This window comes from Acanthisitta chloris, unplaced genomic scaffold (genome assembly GCF_000695815.1).
Source record: "Acanthisitta chloris isolate BGI_N310 unplaced genomic scaffold, ASM69581v1 scaffold8784, whole genome shotgun sequence".
Lineage (NCBI taxonomy): Eukaryota > Metazoa > Chordata > Aves > Passeriformes > Acanthisittidae > Acanthisitta > Acanthisitta chloris.
The window spans coordinates 9645-29901 of record NW_008667624.1 but is presented as its reverse complement, the minus strand read 5'-3'; the positions used below and the strand labels follow the sequence as shown (position 1 = coordinate 29901).

The following is a 20257-nucleotide window of genomic DNA, read 5'->3' as shown; positions in this document are numbered from 1 at the left end:
AAACTTTCTTCTTCCTTTCAGCTCCACTGTAGCTCCACAAAACATCCCAGGCTTGACATATAGAGACACACACAGTGTGGGAAAGATAAGGAGGGAGGTGCAAGATGCAGCTCCCTCTTCTTCCACATTACACTTCAGAGCCAAACTGTCTCTTTCCATGCCTACCTTTGCATCTCTCATTGGGAACACAACTGCTTTTCGTCCCCACCACACCTCTACACACAGGATAGGCACAGTAATTTTCAGGCATCAAGCTCAGAAAACCATCAGCCCACAGTCCAGAATAAACACTGGCATACCCTGGAGAGCTGCAAGAGGCACAGAGTGAGTCTCTGCAGACAGACACTGCAGAAATAAAGCTTTACTGCTTTGCTCTAGTTAGCTACAGCCATTGGTTTACATTCTCCAAGCTCTTCACAAACAGCTAGGAAGTTACTACCAATAAAACACAAAGGCTGAGAAAATAAACTGCTTATACTCTGTGTTCCTACAGCAGGGAGGACAGAGCTATGATGGAGCAGAGTGGCCATATCTACCATATAAGGATGCAACAAGGTAGGGTTTGCCCTTTGGAAATAGATTTTAAAGGAAAGTTTCACAGTAAAAAATGAAAGTTTTTCTGCATGCTTTTCATTTACCATGTTTGGGAGTATGAGCAAACTGCCTGACCTTTGTCTCCTTTCCAGCAGGCAGGTCAGACCTCAGTGCATAAGGTTCAGTAAACAGCTGCTCTTTAGAGTGGAGCAAATCTCAGTTAAGGTTAGCATTTCTTTCATATTCTTTTTGAGGTTCTTATTTTCTGCCTTATTTTTTATTAAAACACTTAACAGCTGTTACATTAATACTCAAATTTGATGAATTGTTGTGCCAAGTGAAACATACAACATGTAATAAAATAGAGCTCACGGCTGGAGTTAGTAACATATACTGAAAAATGAAGAAGGTTGATCCCCTCCACAGTCCAGTTATGCTGAGATCTCATGTAGATAATCCTAGTGGAGCTCTGAATTACCAGGTCATGGCAGCAGCTCAGTCACAACAGCACAGACAGAAGGTGACCTAGGTAGAATCTGCCTTGCTGACCACTGGCAAAAGCATGGATTCTCCCTATTCCTTAAATAATGAAAGATTTTGAGGAGAGAGTGGGTTTCTGAGAAATTGAGATGGAAAAAGAGAGCAGGAAGAGGGAGTGGGGGGAGCACTCAAGACCTCCAACAAGCCCTGAGATGGAGAAGTGCAAAGTTGCAATATAACCAGCAAGAGAAATTTGAGGAAGGTGGGGAAATAATAGAGGGAGAGAAAAAGTAGTAGATAATGCCAGAAAACAGAGCCAATGTGTAAGGCAATCTTATTCAAAAGTCTGTGCTGGTGTGGTCATTGCTGGTAGAGATCCTGTGATAACAGGGGAGAATGAGTCATGGATGTGTAAAGATCTCACAACTTCAAAAACTTATAAACTGGGAAACTGAGGCTCTGCACAGTCCATGTGCTCTCAGACCTTGCAGGACTTGAGTCCACAAGTCGACAGCTGGTCAAGGGAGGGAATTGTCCCACTCCACTCTGCACTGGAGTGACTTCGGTCCTGGGGCAGTTTTAGGCACCACAGTATAATATGGATATGAGGGTGTTAGAAAGCACCCAAAGGAGCGACACGAGGATGGTGAAGGGTCAAGAGGGGCTGTATGAAGAGTGACTGAGGGCACTTGATCTGTTCAACCTTGAGAAGAGGAGACTGAGGGGAGACACCAGTGCTGTCCGTAGTTTCCTGATTAAAAGGCTCTCAGGCACATGGTGGGATTGTTGGGGTGTCCTGTGCAGGGCCAGGAGTTGTACTTTGATGATCCTTGTAGGTCTCTTCCAACTCAGGACATTCTATGATTCTATGAACAATGATTACTAGACTCCCAACAACCATCCCCAAAATCCTTCCTCACACAGGAGTACAGTCTTAGAATAGAAGCTTTTCTTCCATAAATAGGCATCAGAAATACACATGCATTGTGAAACCCAAAACCTTTAGTGGAACAGCACTTCTACAAAACTATAGAGGGCAATCAGAATTTGTTTCTTTTCTGCTTTGTGGCAGCCACAGAGATTTCCCTCAAATGTCAAAGCACAAATACAGACTTGCCCTTTTACCACAAATACAGACTGTGTTACTGCAGTGAAAAAAATCCTAATCTAGAAAATGTTACATTTGTTTGTGGCAGCTCAGCATGCCAAATGTTAAAAAGAAAAGGTTGAAAAATTGCCCAAGCATCAGAATTCTGAAAAGTTAGGACCACAAAGGCAAATTAGTTCACAGAATCACAGAATAATCAGAGTTGGAAGAGACCCATGAGGATCATCTAGTCCAACTCCTGCCCTGCACAAGACATCCCTGATAATCACACCATGTGCCTGGGAGTGTTGTCTGAGACAGTTTCTGCAGGCATGTTTTGGTTTCAAATTCCTCAAATCAAAAGACAGGTCAGATCTGCAACCTGAACCTCTAGAACTCTGCCAGATCCTGACAGAACAGCTCTAAAGGGAAAACAAAGATTTTGTAAATTTTTACCTGCTCTGGCTTGGTATGGTATAAATGCTATTCCAGAAATCCACATAATTTGTCAGTTCAAAATGCTTAATGAGAAAGTAGCAAACCTTTTTCACACATTAAGACTGTTCTGATGGTATAAAAACTGCTACACGTTGTAGATTTTGGTCCAAATATTTACTGTTTTTTCATCCATATGAAGTCCATAGCAATTTTCAGAAAGATTTTTAAACAGAAAGTATACCTACATGTTCTCCCAGTGATTTGGCTGCTAAAAGAAATGACACTTATCTACACATTACCAGATCTCCATTCTGTGTATGTGTACAAAAGTGCAACTTTTTGTAGCTACAAGAATTTCCCAAAGATTTGCTATATAAAAGTATCTTACAGGTTTCATGCAAAATATTCTTTATACTTTGACAGTAAAACTCATTTGCCCTTGAAAATGTCTAGGTAAAAAATGGCACATAAGTATATTCAGAGATCAGTTCTTGAAAACTGAAGGAATATTGCAAGCACTACACAAAATTAGAATATGGTTCATTAACATCCCTGTTTAAAGAGCATTTAAAATACAAAACCCACGTAGCTTTTCTCCATGCTGACTGAGCAGAGTCAAAAGGCAGAAGCTGACATGAGATTTATAGCTGGTTGGCTGGTTGGTTGTTTATCTAAAGGCTCCTTGGAGCACGTTACCTTCTTAGAATAATGCAGCAGAGTTGAAATCCACATCCCTCAGTGTTGGATGCAGCAGCTAATGCTGAGCACCAGCTCTGCCTGGATTAGAGCAGCAACCAAGAAACGTCCTGGGTTCGGTTAGCTCATGTCACAGGCTTCACACGCAACAAGGTTTAGAAATTGCCCCTTTGAGAGAGGCAAAGTCTGAGAGCTTTCAGCTCTGCTACCACCCACGTGGGAAGCCACAAGCCTCGTGCTGAGCCGTGTTCGAGGCAGTTCCCCCCTCTTGTGGCAGCCTCCGTGGGACATCTGCTCACTCACTGATGATGTGTTCACTCACTTTATATTGTTCAGAAATAGGGGCCTCTTATAGCAGAATAATTTAGGTTGGAAGGGATTTCTGGGGGGATGTCATCTACTCCACAAACCAGATCCCAGCTGAGGTAGCTTCAAAGTGACTCAGGCTCTCATCCAGTGGAAGTTTCAATGTCTTTGAGGAAAAAGATTATGTAGCCTTGCTTATTTACATTGATTATACCTAAGCCGATAAATGTCTACCTCTTGTTACTATACCTGCTGCATTTTAATCAGGGCTTACAGTGCCATTGTATGATATTTGTAAAGGTCCAAATGCTCACAAGGTACAGGTGACCTTTTCAAAGGTACTTATGTCTCTGAACCTACTGGGACTTCTCACTCCCTTTGCGGGAGCTAAAAGTTTGGAAAAAATGAAATACGTGCAAAATCATGATAGCAAATTTTCACAAGAAGTTTATCATCGTTTTGATTTTACTTCATATTTCTACAGAAAACCCAAAGAACACCCTGTTTTCATTTATAATTCCATTGCAGAGAAATGACCAGCTCACAATCGAGACTCCCACAGGGCTGTTGCACAAGTTGTGCCTTAACTGGAACTTACAGTCCTCATCAGCCCTCTGGTTCCCACAAATTGGCAAACTTAAACAGCAATTCCCACTGGGAATTCTGCTGCACTTTGCTAATTTGGCAAACTTCACTTATCAGCATTTACCATCCACTTAAGTGGATTAAAGAACCCTAAACAATAGAAATGAAACATCAAGGGAAAAGACAAATGTTTTCTCTGTCTAATCTGACACTTGTTCCAGGCCAGAGTCATTTTTATGTCTGTGGCAGGACAATGTCTTCTATATTTAATTTAAAGCAGCAAATAACAGGTTCGGATTCATTTTCCCATTTGTGGTCTAGTTCTAGCTCATGTTTCATTGTTAACTTTCAAACTTTTCAAATTCTCATCTGTATCTTCCAAAGTAGGTAAATATCACATAACCATAATTACTTGCAATTTATTTTTCCCATTTTCTGAATTTTCTCTCATTGCAAAGTCAAGTTTAATCTCTGATTTGATTTCTATCTAAAACTCTATGTGACCAGATAACTCCAGAAAAACTTACCTTACCAATTCCTTGTTCAAGAACAGAGTTTCTTGATCCACTAAACTCCTTCTTGGGCTTTTAACAGCTCACCTCTTTGCAGATGCACAATGTAACTGATTTTTAAAGCTGCTAAAAGCCAAATTCTTCCTTTGGCTCACAATCAGATTTCTTCTAAAATTTTATTCCAATAGCCCTGAATGAGCATTAGCAGCTGTTTGTGTATGGTAATTCTTATAATTTAGCATTTGTGGCTCCTTCCTGTGGAGTCCATCTGGCAGGACTGGACTCTTAATAAACACCCCAAGAGCTATCTTTATTGTCCAGAATGTTGTTGCACAGCTGTCTCACCCTGATAGTAGCTTTCCCTATGTTTATATCATGTTATATTCACCTCACACATATTTTGGAGCAAGCTGAGAAGCTATAAAATAACTGCACCACTTACACTCATGCCAGCTGCTGTCAGGACACAGAGGATAACATTATATGTTGGAACTATTCTTCATGCTAGGAAGGCTTGTTCTAGCCCAGAGCAGCTCCATTCATTTCAATACTTACACATCCAAACCACTAGTGTTACTGCTACCAGCACAGATTAAACTACAGATTCCTACAGCTGGGAAAGCAGGACTCCAAATGCAGATGCCTGCTGTGACAGTCATTTTTGAACTACAGTTTGGTTTCTCCACAAAACCCTTATATTCTACCAGCTCCTGGCATCATCTACACTGCATAGCAGCACTCCAGCATTTGGCATGGGTATAGTTTTGTCTGCAAATCAGCTTTGAAGCCACATACAGTGTGATCGCTTAAGGACAAGCCACATTAACATAGTATTGCAAATTCTGCTTACCAAGTATTCAAACTTGGTGTCTTGTGTAAAGATTGCAATCTCCAAGGCTGACAGTTTGGCATTTCTTAAGCACAGCTACCCCTGTTTTTATTAGAAACTTAACAGCATCTTAAGGAGAGGAAAATCCATGTACCAAGGGTTCAATTTGCATAAAAATAATAATACAGTCAGTCTTAACTATTGCAAATTTAATTCCATCTGTTTCTTCTACTGATCACAGTGTTAATTTCAGGTCCTAAATTGGAGTGAGTTCACACTTGGAGGGGGTGGTGATGGGAGACTACTGATCACAGTGTTAATTTCAGGTCTTAAATTGGAGTGAGTTCACACTTGAAGGGGGTGGTGATGGGAGGTTCTTTGGTAGTTTAAAGTCTATAAAGACTTCCAGAAACAGTTACAAACAGAAAATGAAACAAAAAAAAAAGTAATTTTCCCACTCTGTGGATTTCTATATAAGCACTACTCCCTGTTTAAAGGCAGAATTCTCAAAGCTCTATTTCTGCCACTTCCTACTTCCAATTTTACAGGAAGGGCAAAACAATTTATAGCTATCACTAGTTGTGCCTCTTGTCCAGACCACACTGAACAAACTGGAAACTAAGAAAAATTGCTCATTCAGTCTGTCAGAGGCTTTCAGAGAAATTATTAACTCCAATCTAAAACATCTCACATTTGCTGCCAGTGATTTTAAGTCAGCTGCCTCAGAATCTGACATGAAGCACAATCATGTGCTCTTAAACATCCAGGGCTGTGGGCAAAGAAGAGATCCTGTATTTAGTTAGTTAGTTATCACATAAGCATTAAGAAACTTTGATGTACCTTTGTCTTGGGATGGCTTTGTTAGACCAGAAAATTTACTACTTTAGGATCCATGATTTCTGTGGCACTTTATAATCTCTACAACATATTGTGATGCTTAAGAACAGGTTTCTGTAATTGAGGAATTTGGCAGTCATCTGAATAAGGCAGTAGATAGAAAATTGCTGTGCTTCTATTGGAAAGAGAGCTCCCTTGCAGCTATGTGAGAGCAAATCACCATGGAAACTTTTTGCTAAGCTGACATTAAAGCGCAGCATGTACACTTACATCTCTCCTTTTGTAATAAGCAGCATTTTGTGATACAGTCTGCAGTGACTGAGTAAAAGGTTTATTTGCACAGCAAGAGATCACGACTTGCTCAGAACTATTGCAGAATTTTGTTGTGCTCCAGAGCTGACCAGTACACAGTATATCTTTTTACAGAAAGAAAAGTATTAGGAGATGAATGGACCAGTGATCTTGTCCAACCAGTTTGGTAAAGTCAAGTTGATACACACACAGGAAAAATAGGTTTGTGAACCAGCCTTGAACCAGGATATCACCATGAGAGGCTAACTAAGTGTGCCCATGTTGGCTTAGAATTACCTGTTTTTCAGTCAGGCTGGACCAAGCTCATACACTCCAGTGAAGCTGTAGCACCTTCTTATCTTCATGTAAACACCAAGTCTAGTACTTAAAAAGGGGAGCAGCACCTCTCCAGAATGACACTGTGCTTCTACCTTTCACAGCACAGGTACATCTCCTGAGACTGTGCATTGGGATTTGTATGGAGTCGTATAATTGTTTACAAATATATCACATTAGGACCCAAATTGAGACATCTTGTTCTTTTCTGTTGAGGCCAAAATGTGAAAAATCACTCAGATCACTTTGATCACACTCAGTTCACAGAAGAGCTGTACACAGAACCACAGGAGCACACAGGAAGAGATACATTCTCTTGAATCTGATGACACAGACAGAACATGTTCCTTGTTCTCTACAGTACACCAAACAAGTATCAACAAGCATCCTGTTTTGAGATTTATTATGGTTTTGGCATTTTCTTGTTCTAGTTTTATATGTACCTGCCAATACTCTATGCCCTACAGTCTTTATTACTGTAGCTTCCAACATCATTTCTATTAGAGCCAAAAGCATCATTTGTTACTCAGTCCATTGGCTGGTCATAAATGGATAATACACTTTGTTAAGCAACTCTATCTACCTTGCAAAAATTAAACTGCAGGAGAAGGTCTGCAAACAGTGTGGCTACAATGCTTTTGTCTGTTCAGAGCTGGTTTATTTTGATTATAAATTCTAGGTAAGGCAAAAGTAATTTGTAGGGTATTTATCACCACCCAAGAGACTCAAACCTTACAGCTCACAAAAGGTGAAGGAAAGGATTTACTTACCCATTTTAACCCTAAAATTCATGAAGCAGAGAAGTCACACTTATGACCTGCTCTTTCCTCCACCGAGTGCCTAGCTTGAATGGTCAGTTATTTTTTTTCTTCTGGCCCTATGATGTTTGTACTTGCTGCAGCACTCATAGGTCCTACATGAGCCAGACTACCCTGTACAGCTCAGCTTATGGCCTGGTGGACAAATAACTACCAGAGGATAAAGGTCTCAGTTCATTTAGGAGATAACTAGATGCAATGTAGGAAAGGGATTGTGCAGTGTTGGAAAGGAATTGAATCTGGGCTCTTTTTTGGGGCCAAAATATGCAGAGCAGGCAGCAGGACTTCCTGCGCCTCTTGGGGTCATACTTTAAGTATGCAGAGCAGGCAGCAGGACTTCCTGCCCCTCTTGGGGTCATACTTCAAGAGGAATGGACACTGCACCTTCTCTTGGGCATAACCAGGTTGGGATCATAACTGGAGAGGGTTTGTACAAGCCAAATGCAGAGATTTCAGACCTACCATTACTTCTTTCCATGTGCAGAGATTTCAGACCTACCATTACTTGTTTCATCATAGTTGCATTTAGGTAGCTCATTACTCAGCCTGAAGGGCTTTTCAGCCCATGTCAGCCTTCTAAAGAGCACAGTGTACCAAGACAGCTGCAGAACTCACAGCCACAAACTGGACTTTTGTGCAGGATGTCTGTTTGTTTTTCTTGAAACGGATCTGAACTGAGATGTAACCCACATTCTTTGGAGAGAGAACAGTGTGACAGTAAGGCTCTTGCTTGCTGTTATGCTTGAGTGCCCTCCTTCTATTCAAAGTCAAGAGGCTTAGAGAGCTAATGCACAGGTATCAAAAAGCTGAACCATGACAATCAAAACAGTAAGAGTGCTTTACAACATACCTGGTAGTCAGTGCAATTAGGAGCTGAAGCACCCATTAGCAATCAGAAAATGGACAAATTACTTTGTACCTACACGAGCTCAAAATGTTACCATTTAAATACTACCATCTAATGTTTTGGTTTTTTCCTCCCTATCCTTATTCCTAGGGCTGACATTCTCCCTCTCTTCTCCTTACAGTAGGATTGAAAAATTATCCATAGGAGTTCAGTTCTGTCCTCTTTCAACAAGACACCTCTGATGGCTGTTTAGGCACGGACTCAGCATATGAGTCCAAAGCTTTTATGTAGCACACATCAACTCAGGCAAAGGCAACAGCATCTGGCTACCAGCTCAGTCTTGATCTAGGTGATGTCTGTCAGACTTTTACCTTTTTTTTCCCTATCACAGAGAATATTCAGTTTCCTTTTCCTACATCTTCTCACTCATGCTTAAATGTTTGTTGCCGAGAATATTCAGTTTCCTTTTCCTACATATTCTCACTCGTGCTTACATGTTTGTTGCATTGATCTAAGAAGCAATAGAGTTTCCAAAGAACAGCAGAATTTGTAGAGCTGAAATATTTCATGCATCTCTCTCCACAGTGCATTGTTTCTGGTTTACAGTGAAACACCATAAATTTTAAAGTAACACACAGAACAGGATGTTCCCAGTAAATCAGACATCACAGGTTCACTTACTATTTGTGCTCCTGTACTGAGTCAAGTGACTTGACCTTCTCCTAGTTGGACTAATGAATAGGTCTTATGGCAAGTGCTTAGTCTTGGCATGGCCAGTTCCCTTCTGGCTGAATTTGGGCTGAGAATTCTCGAGGGCAGGGAATTTCTCCCCGATGAAAACACATTATTTAAAGCAGTTAAGAAGTGGTACAAAGAGGGAAACAGAAGAAGGAATCTTTACCTTCTTGGTACTTTTGAATGCCATGGTGTTATGATGCAATTAGTGAGAGATGCCTCTGCCCAAGTTAAGGTGCAAACAAAACCATATGCCAAAGTCAATGATGCATTAACCATATAATAATATGGCTTTTATTTAACAATAAATGTGAAGCAGAGAGATAGAAAGAAATAGAAAGGAGCGGGGGAAGAGAGAGAGACAGAGAGGGGTAGTCAACACCTGTGGATCCAGCAATGTTGTGTTGGTCCTTCCTCACCCTGGGCTTCTCCCTGCTGGGGGTCCTGGGTAGTTTTTCTGGTGGTGGTGGTGGCTCTAGGCTGTTTGTCTGGGAGTACTGCCTTTATACAGTCCAAATTCCAGGTATTCATGAAGGTGTAGTCCTAATTTACATACCAAATGAGGATGGGTGTGCCTGCATTTGCCTGTGGAGGGAGGATGGGCATGCCTGGTGTGCATGTTCCCTCGGGGTGGGCGTTTGGTGGTCGCAGATAACACCTGTCTGATAATTTGGGGTGATCTTTGTTTGACCAGTGGTATGTGTATACAGTTTGCCACAGTGGGAATTTTTTTGTCCAGATACATTAATCAGGATGTGCAAACCAGATGTCACCTCTGCCAGGCCTGGAATTGGCTCAAACTCATCTCCTTTGTGCTTATCTCAAGTTCATGCCCTGGTGGCTAGTGTATCTTATCTTAGGGCGAGTCCCTTTCGTAACCTTAACAGTGTTTGAGGCTGGCAACCATATTCTTTAATTCCTTACACAGGGTAAGCACATTTTCAGGATAAGTTTTCAGCTTATTGGAAAGCTGGAAATTAGAAAGCTAAAACCAGAAATTATTTCCTCCCAGGTAAGACCAGCCAGGAATACTCCCACACCAGCCAGCCTCCATTTGAAGTCAGATTTGCAGCATCTTAGCTCCCTAGTGAAAATGAGTTCTTGCACCTAATTTACTGGATGTCTAATTCAGTAGGTGACTGCCACTTCCCATCCAGAATATTCACCTTCCCTCCCACTCCCCCAGTTATAAGGCTCTCACAGGAATCTGAAAAAAATATTTTGGAGCAGTCCAGTTTTAAAAAAAAATATTTTGGAGCAGTCCAGTTTTTTAAAAAAATTGAATAGAATTCTGAGGATGGAGAAGAAACCTGGTAATGTCCCTTCTGTAAGAAATTAGGCAATTTTTAAAGATTTATTTTACAAATCTAAACAATCCTATGATCTGTCTCTCCTCACTGCCAGAATTGTGCTGTGCTCTGCCCATTTTCTGCTAAGAGTGCCCCACAACCTTTTAGATCTGTAAAGCTGTGTTTGTTCTGCAGGTGACACACACAGCAGTTCTCAAATTCCTGCATGTGTTGGCTCAGATCCCCTGCACTAGAAATCACACATATTCCAGTTTTCATTATTTTGCCCAAACCCACTAAAAGGCAAACATCCATGCTCTCCTTGCTGTGATTGCTACAAGTGCTTCTTAAATAATTTTTTCTGGCATGACTGCACACTAAAGAAAAGGGGGGAAAAAAACACAAAACCTCCAAACATCTAAAATACAGAGAGAGCCATGGAAATCACTTTCAATAGCCTTCTCCAAAATGTTACATGTAGTGACATGAATAGTATTACAAGAAGGAACCTTATAGTGGTCACGTATTATCACAAAAAGAAAAGCAAACATATTTAAGTTTAAGGATATGTACATGCATAAGGATGAGAGGAAAACAACAGTAGATAGAGTTAGTTACAGAAGTGACTGAATGTTTGAAGGAAAGAAAGGCCAAGGGCTGCAGCAGGAGCTGCCTGAAGGAGGCCAAATGCCAGTAGATGGCACTCAGACTGCAGCACAGCCCCAGGGCAGGCACGGTCCCAGCAGAGATCCCAGCAGGCAAAAAGTTTGGGAAAAGGAGGTGCTGTGCCACGACATGCAAGGCAGCCTGGCCATAGAAGACCGAGAGAGCTGCAGGCAGCATCCAGTGATCTGCTCACTGGCACACGACAGGGGGAGATAATTTTTTTGCATTGCAACTTAGATGTTTTTCCCTCCTTGGCCACTTCTCACCTCAACCTCATAACTAGCCTCAAAGCTATGGGGGGAAATACAGAGTTTAGCTTCAGAACAGTTTTTAAACAAAGGTATACCCAGAGCAAGCAAAGGAAGGCAGCACTATCACCTCTCAGCAAGAGCTTAGGAACAAGTCACAGGACAGTGCAAATTTCACTTACTGAACTTTGCTTCAAAAATTAAGGGGCTCCAGTCTATCCCTCCCATCCCCAGGGTAGTGGCCCACTCTGACCAGGTGCCTAGGGTTGTAACCCCTGGAAACAGAGACGAGTATTCCCCTGCAGGCTGCTGTCCTGCATCTGTAAATCGCTGTTTGCCTAAACTTAGTCCCTCCTCACTGCCTGCAAAGTTCACAGAATCCCTTAATAAATATGAGGAAACAAACCATTGAGTTACTTACTACCTTCTAAAATATATATCTACTCTTTCTGTAAGGAAGCATAAAACCCACAATAGCTGAGCCATTAATCTTTCATAAAATTGGAGGTTTTGAATCCATTTCTCTGTTCGCTGGCAGGGAATTACAGCTGCTCACAGCTACCAAGACTGAACATTTCTTTTTCTAGTGCAGATGCTGTTGGCACTACTGGACTGAACCCAAAACTTCTTCACAGCTGGATCAACAAGGACCATGAATATTCAGGCACTGAGGAATTTGGGCAGATATCCCAGAAGTGTCAGGATCCAGCTGTTGAATCTAAAGCTCTCCCAGGTTTCTGTGTTGAAAACAAAGCTATTCATATTGCTAACGGGAGAACATTAAAGACTACGAAGCAAAGAAACAAAACATATTGTAGCCTTTTACCTCTTCGTGCAGCCGATTCCAATGCTGCTCCTCACAGAACTGCACACACTATCGCTCAGCAGCAGCTGCTTATCCATCCCTTTGGGTGAGAACTTTTGTTCTGCCCTTCGCGCTCATGGGCAGAGATGCAGGGGAACAAAGCTGGTCAGGGGTTATTTTCTGGAGGGCTCAGGGCACAGATAACATTTGCTGTGGCTGCCGAAGCTCCGCACGGCGCTGGGCACAGGTAAGGCAGCCCCAGCCCCAGGGGGAGTGGGAGGGAAGCAGCAGAGGAGGGGCCTGGGGGAGCTGAGCTGCTGCTGCTCCAAGCTCTCCGGGCTGCCTCATCCTCAGCCCTCCTGGCACGGACTTCTTCTCTGCCACATGAGCTTTTCCAGCACCAGCTACCAAAACTGCAATTTACCTCCTGGATGACACAAATTCCTCAACCCTTTTTTTTATGCCAGTCCCTGGAATAATCTGCACCAGCCACTTGGAAGAATCATCTGAAGAAAATTGCTTCCCAAAGGAAAGACCCAGAGCATTGGAAAAGCATTCACCTCTGGCCACCCCTAACAAACAGAGATCTGCCTGGCAGCAGTCAGGGCTGCAGAGCCTGCTCCCCAAGCTGCCTGGTCATGGAGGAGCAGGAAGGCAATTTGGTGCTTTCCCTTGGAGCCAACACCAGCAAGTGCAGCCTTGAGACCAACCAAACAGGGGTCCCAACATGCTGGGCAGGAGCAACCAGGGGAGGCCCCGAGGTGGTGATTGTACCAGTGCTTTTTGGCTTGATTTTTCTTCTGGGAATGGTGGGGAACACATTAGTGTTGGTTGTTCTGGGGCGTCTCCGGCCTGGGGGTCGCCCATCACGCAGTGCTACCAACATCTTCATCCTGAACTTAAGCATTGCAGACTTCTCCTTTCTGCTCTTCTGTGTCCCCTTCCAGGCCACTATCTACTCCCTGCCAGAGTGGATCTTTGGTGCTTTCTTTTGCAAGTGGGTTCACTACTTGGCCATGGCAACGATGCTGGTCAGCATCTTCACCCTGGTGGCTATGTCTGTGGACAGATACATCGCAGTGGTCCACGCCAAACGTTCGCTCTGCATCCGCAGCAAGCGCAACGCTGCCCTCGGCGTGGGTGTCATTTGGCTGCTGTCCCTACTCATTGCCATCCCTGTGGCCCAGCACCAGGCCCTCATGAGTGGTCATCAGCAAGCACCCAACAGCTCTTTCTGCTGGGAGCACTGGGCACATGGTTCAACGGCCAAGCAGATGTACAAGATTACCATCCTGCTGGTGGGATACCTCCTGCCCCTGGTGCTCATCACCTGCTGCTATGCCAAGGTGGGTGTGAGGGATGGGAATGATGTTTAAATAGAGGGAAAGATCCCAGAATCTTGGTGGCTTTATGTGTACACTCAAGATACCCAGCAAAATAATAGATCCAACCCTTTCCATATTCTTTCTTGGTATGGAATCTGAGGTGAGGGGAGGGAAGGAAAACAGAGAATGGAATTACACCAGCTCACAAAAAATATTACAGCTACTAAAATGACACCCAGCCTGACACCCAAACCTCTTAAAGACTCTTGCTGTTCTTCTATTTTTTATTTTGTTCTTTCTAAATCACAAATGTTTGTCCATGGCAAGAGGAAAAGTCCATGGGTGGATAAACTGTGCAGAGAGTATAGAGAAACAGTATTAGAAAAAGACATCACCCTGATTTCTCTCTCTCTTCTTTTTTTTTCTTTAAGTTGGGAACAAAGCTTAGACACAGTGACTTGCAAAGGCTTACAAAAAGAGATCTTAGGTTCAGAGTTTTATTCAGTGAGAAATCTTTTCCTTTCTTTTTATGTATTGCTGCTGCTCTAAGTTTTGTTTTTCCCTTACTGATCTTTAGCATGTTTAAGACTGTTGGGAAGTCTGTGAGCTGTGTTGGCATGCAGGAGGAGTTTTCTGTGAATTTTGAGTTAATTAGCTCCCTACTGTGGAGTGCCACAAGTCTGCCAGGGACTGGACTTCCTTGTCACTAGTCAGTTGCAGGTGTAACCTCTTGGGGGGAAAAAAAGTTTACCTGGAATTTAAGTTCAAATCTGTTTAATCAGAAAGTACATTACTTTCAGTATTAATCTGCTTTGCTATCTTCAGTTAAGGACAGGACGATGTACTTAGATTTAAGCTAAAAATCTCTAAACCTAAGGCTTTGCTTGTCACAAGAGAAAAAAGCCACTAGAGCTCCTAACTCCCACCACTGTAGCTCCAGCTGTTTGTCCCCTCACTGCTCTAGGTGAGCACAGCAGCAACTGGAAGGGAAGCTGCATTTAATAAAGGCACCTTTTTGTTCATTAATTGCTTTAGAAAATTTAGTCTGTTAGCTCCAAAGGCCAAAGTATAAACATTTCCAGGTTCTGGCTGTGCTGTAAACAGGTTTCCAAAGCTAGATCTAGATGTTGTTAATTGAGAATTCCCTACAGTGCTCTAACATTCCTTATGACTCTCCCTCGGAAAGATGAGCCCACTCCAATGCAGCAGATGTTAGCACTGAGTTCAGGAGCAGCAGGACAGTCACACCAGGGTACAAAACTAGCAGCCTGCTCTCTGCCTGTGGATAGGATCAGCCTAGGGAATAAACGTAGATAGTCTGAGGCACAATCTAAAATTCCAGATCCATGGAAACAGTCCTGTGGATTTCTACGTTGTACCAGCTGAGCTCTTAATACACACTGAACGAGTGGAAGCATAGCAGTTTTAATGCTCTTTCCAAACCTTGTTTCTTGAAAGAGAAAGGACTGTGGAGAGTTTAGAATTAAAAGTCTCAAAGCATCAAATTAATCTTTGAAGTCATACTAAAATGATTATTTGATTTTTTTTGTGCTTTTATGAGAAGTTCTAATACTAACTAAAGTTTCCATTTTCCATTCAATATATTGTTCCTTTTTTTCCTCCCAAGGTCTTATATCATCTCCATACAAAAGTAAAGAACATTTCCAAGAAGTCAGAGAGATCAAAGAAGAAGGTAAATATCTTTGGTTTAATCTGTACATTGGCTATAATACAATAGATTTGCCAAGTTTATATAACTAACTGCCTTTTCAAGCTCCATCCACAAACAGAAGTTTATTCATGTACCAGTTTTTCAGCTCAGGTTTAGAATTCATGTTGACAGTTTGTTCTGTCTTTAACAGACACAGTACATAAAGTTGCCATGATTGAAATGCTATTTGAGCTCTATATACATACTCTGCCTTTGATTCATTGTGTTATAACAGAATCCTGTGAATACAATCTTTTTACATTGGCAGCCAGTAACATACTCAGACTATAAAGGTTTCTAGGTGTTTTGAGTACAACTCAGCAAGCTAAAAAGAAAATACATTAAGAACTCTGAATATGAAGTACTTCAGTTCAGATCCTGGTTTGATCCCTTCGCAAGCCAAAGATATATCTCTACCTCAGTGTGTATGAAATAAGCAGAATTGCAAGTATTTACAGGGGGAAATGTTAAGGATTGATTTTTCTTTCCTGTCTAAGAATCTTAGAGTGAATAAACCGTAATTAACAGAAGTTTTCAGGCAGCAAAACTCACCTATCTCAGTAGTGCAACTTCAGATTTACCTGACATGAAAGGGGAAAAGATTAATGTTATTAGTCCAGCTCATTAACTTCATGTAGGTTCTGATAAACATCCTTTTAATCACCTTTTCTAAGGCAATACCTTACACAAAAAAAAAGAGCTGCTGTGTATTGCCTGCTGCAGGAACACCAGCAGACCTAGATGGTACAAAATGCACTGAAGAACACTGTGGGTTTAATTTTTTTGCCTACCAACTCTCTGATAAATATTGATGCTGCCACAGATATACTGTGAATTAAAATTTGAGAACCAAGACTATAATTTCTGGATAAATAGTGCAGACTACAAACAGAAAGCAGAGTCAGTTTTATGTATTTAACAGCTCCCATGAGAAAAGGCAACCAGGATCTCTCGACAATTTAGTTAATGTAAAATACAGAAAATAAAGTGCTAAGAAGCACTGTCATTTACGATAGAATAATTTCAGGACTTCACAAGAAGTTGCTTTAGGTCACAAAATCACCAACAAATCCCTAAACTGGTTGGCTTAAATTCCCCTCCAGAATTTCCTTACCTATACATGAATTGCACAATATCCATTTTTTTGCTGTATTTGAAGAGAATGCTACCAACAGCTGAAAATTACTACTGTGACCTTCCTGTAAAGAAAAATTTCATTTATGACACCCTTTTTCAAATGTATCCATTTGCATTGTTTTCAGATTTGACCTGCACAGTTAGATGCAAAAAGAGCTCAACAGGTTCTGCAACCTTGAGTTTCCTTATTAGACATGGCTGAGAGGATCAATCTTTAAAAAATACTTTTGATTTAACCTGTCCAAGTAGGTTAATGGTGCAGCACAAGTATTTCCTTGGCCATAATTCTGAAACACCTGATAGCAATTCTTGTTCCATGTGGCACAGTTAAGCCTAATTAAATAGGTGATCCTTTCAGATAAAAGAGAAATTAAATAAATTCCTCTATGGACACACATCATCTTCCATGATTTGTCTCCTTACAGCACTTCATGTGTAGAAACTGTCCACCCAGCCTTCCTGCATGTCAAGTAGCATCTTTAGTGTACTTATTTCAAGTGTTTTTTAGTTCAAACACTACTCTTAGCACTTGCTTGGATTGGTTGCAGACACACTCAATTCCTGTATATGCTTTCAAAGTACACTTGAAACACAGGAGTGAGAGTGTCGATCATTTAAAGCACATCTTCCTAGGAACACTTCGTATTACAACCTAATTGGAAATTTGTATGTGTGTGTCAGCTCTGTTAATCCAACTTCCTTCATATGTACTTAGCTGGTACATTAATGCAAGAGTTTGGTTTTAATTTGTAAACTTCATTGGGGATTAAGAGAAAAGCATTTGCTTATTTTGCTCAAAGATGTTTGACAAATGAATCCTACACTATGTTTTAAAGGTTCATTTAGCATATACAGAACACCTAGTTTCTTCTGAAATATGGGAGTGACTTCAGTGGCTAAACCCTAATTGCCTTAATCTATCAAAAGAAAGTGTAGCACAACAACAAAATCTTCCAATATGAGGTGATGAAATTATCTGATTCACACCTATTCATTCACAGTGTGTATCTTGACCACACTGATATGAAAAACAAAGTGTCACATTGGTACAAAACAGTATAGTCTGGAACTATGACCACTCATTTCCTGCTTCATTCCTATAATTTCAAGAAATCTGAGTACTTGAGCTATTCTCCTCCTGCCACTCCTAAGAGAAAGGGGGTTGGGTTAGGTCTGTTTGGGTTTTCCAGTTTGGGGGTTTTTTTGGTCTGCTTGCCTTGTGGGTTTGGGGTTGTTTTGTTTTTAAACAGGTAAGTAGTAAATTTTGCAAACAGCTGTTTCTTCAAATGTACACTTGTCTGGGCTACATACGTGAGTAAAGGTTTCAGAGTCCCTGTTGAACAAGATTTTCCAGTGAAATTGTTGCCAGCATTGCCACTGCAAATGGTTTGTTTTGTCATTCAGCATTTCAGAAACTCTAAGATCTCTTCTGCTTTTTGCTATACAGATTCCTCAAGATCAAACACTTCCAGATAAAACATAGTTAAGAAAGAAAGCAAATGCCATAGAACTTAGGGAATGGAGTTGTCATTAACAGAATTTCACGTTGGCTGGAAACACATTGCTATTATTCTCCATTATAGGCTGCTTCTAAAAAAAAAAATGTAGTAATACCAGATCAGATATTTTTAAGATGTCATGACTTATTTCTGGATCTATAGTGATCATGAACCTTGCTGCAGCCCTACCATTCCCTCCACCCCCAGATCCTGTAAACACTGATAACAGACAGAAGAGACATCATCCCAATTCACATAGATTGAGCCACAGAACACAGAAATGCAGTGGGAAGTATTACTGGGACAAATCCAAATTCAAGCCACCTGAAAGGTCACAGAGGAGCTGGTAATTTATCTGCCATTAGTACATCCTGGAAATCTGTGAATCTTGATAAGGCAAACACTTACAGAACAAGTGAGAGATTGCTGGATGCAGACCCAGGGTGACTTCTAAAGACATGATGACACCACAGCCAAATGAACAATCCCAGTGCTGTGCAGGCATATGCCTGACTTCCCTAGCTACATTGCCCAGATACTTGGTACTATCAGTAATCTGGATCAATGCTTTTTAAATGAAATCAATGCTTTCTAATAAATCAGCCCATGGAAACAAAGCTTAATGAACTACAATGCTAGGAATTTGTTATTCCAAGAACTCTCTTGCTTGTTTCTCAGCCCCTCTCTCCACCTTTCTCTGACACAGCATGTGTCTGTCCCCCACACTCTGTTCCCTTCCCTACAGATCTCCCTGGTGTGTGCTGCCTGCACCCAGCAGAGCTGCACTGCAGACAAGTGAGCCTACTATCTGTTATCCCAAGATAGAAGCAAGTCCCAGTTAAGAGTTAAAATGTTTGGAAGTTTTTTTGGCTACCCACGCAACTAAGAGGAGCTCTGGCACATAAACCTTTCCCTTGCACAAAGTTTGTTGCATCCTGACTTCATATTCTACTATAAAAAGAGTTTGATGTTTAATTCAGATTCCTACTTAGAAATTTTTATACGTTTGCCACCTACATGTCAATGTTGGACATGCTGAATTTAATATGCTTTTGCATTTGTATGTAATATTCGTGCATTAGATCAAGAAAGAAGTTCAGAACTTTTTTTGCAATCTTAGGCTGAAATTCTGTATGATGAACTAGGACTGTGCCTGCAGGTGAGATACATGACTGCCTGTTTCCCAATTTACTGCCATGCTAATTGCACAAGTTTGCCAACCTTAAAATTCAGATGGTGTGATGCTGCAGGATTCCTCTTTGCAGTTTTGGATAACTGTTTCTCACGGCCAGCCAGCAAGACCATGTGCTAAGAAATCCTTGGCACCTCTCTATCACAAATGAAGTACATTTCAGTTCTGTTGCTTCTTTTCTGCATTATGCAGAGTACAGCAAGTCTCTAATTTGGCCCCAAGGAAAGTTAACAACTCCCTGCCTGACATTGTTATAAAGTGTTTCATAAGAGCTCAGCCCCAGGAACTCTTATGGTACATCTGCCTTAAATAAGATGATTTAACAATGGAAATTAATGCTAACCAAGGTCTACTCTGATCATGGTCCTGTGGTGTTTTACTGGCCTCTGGAGCACACCAGGGTTCCTCAGTGTTTATTCAGTTCTGTCCTGTACATCTTTAAAGAACAAACAATGAGCCTTAAGAACTGAACAATCTGAAACACTTTTTTAAGAACGTTTCTGGAGATGTGAATCTCACAGCTATTTTGCAAGCTCCCCTGAAAGGACCTTGAGGCCAAAAGGTCCAATTGACAGACCAAACTAGCCATGTAGAGATACCAAATTAGTACTGAACTTTTCTGTTGGTTAGCTACAATAGAAAGGCAAACCATAGTTATCTGGTGGGTAAGTAAATTAGGTGTTTGTTGTTCCCAGAGCTAAGTAAACACAAATACTTACCCAGCTGATTTGGGACACTCCCTGGAGTGTTGCATTTTGAAGTTCATACAAGAGCTTAAGGTAAAACATGCAAAATTCCTTCCAGGTAAACAGCTATTCCTGAACAACTTGGCCAAGAGAGACAGACAAAAGTTGCACTGTAATTTCTTCCCTATATGCTAAACTAATTATCTGGCTATTGTTCATGCAAATGGAAGGGTTTTGTGTAGACAATGAATGTGATGTTCAAGGCCTTGGCATTTGAACAACAGTAAATACAGCAAGGGAGCATGGAAGATCCTGGGATCCATCCAGCAAAAGAATATTACTCAGAAGTGAAATCCTGCACGTTGTTT

The 20257-nt window shown here is 41.3% G+C and overlaps 1 protein-coding gene across 1 annotated transcript in view; it reads left to right on the top strand.

Annotated features, from left to right (window-relative positions):
- The first annotated feature begins 12969 nt into the window (after positions 1-12969).
- LOC103800197 (galanin receptor type 1-like) overlaps positions 12970-20257 on the top strand; it is a 12723-nt gene continuing 5435 nt past the window's right edge. Inside the window, exons 1-2 of the mRNA XM_009072568.1 lie at positions 12970-13685; positions 15292-15357. Of these exons, the coding sequence (XP_009070816.1) occupies positions 12978-13685; positions 15292-15357 (774 nt within the window). The 5' untranslated portion in view covers positions 12970-12977. The remainder of the gene's footprint in view (positions 13686-15291; positions 15358-20257) is intronic.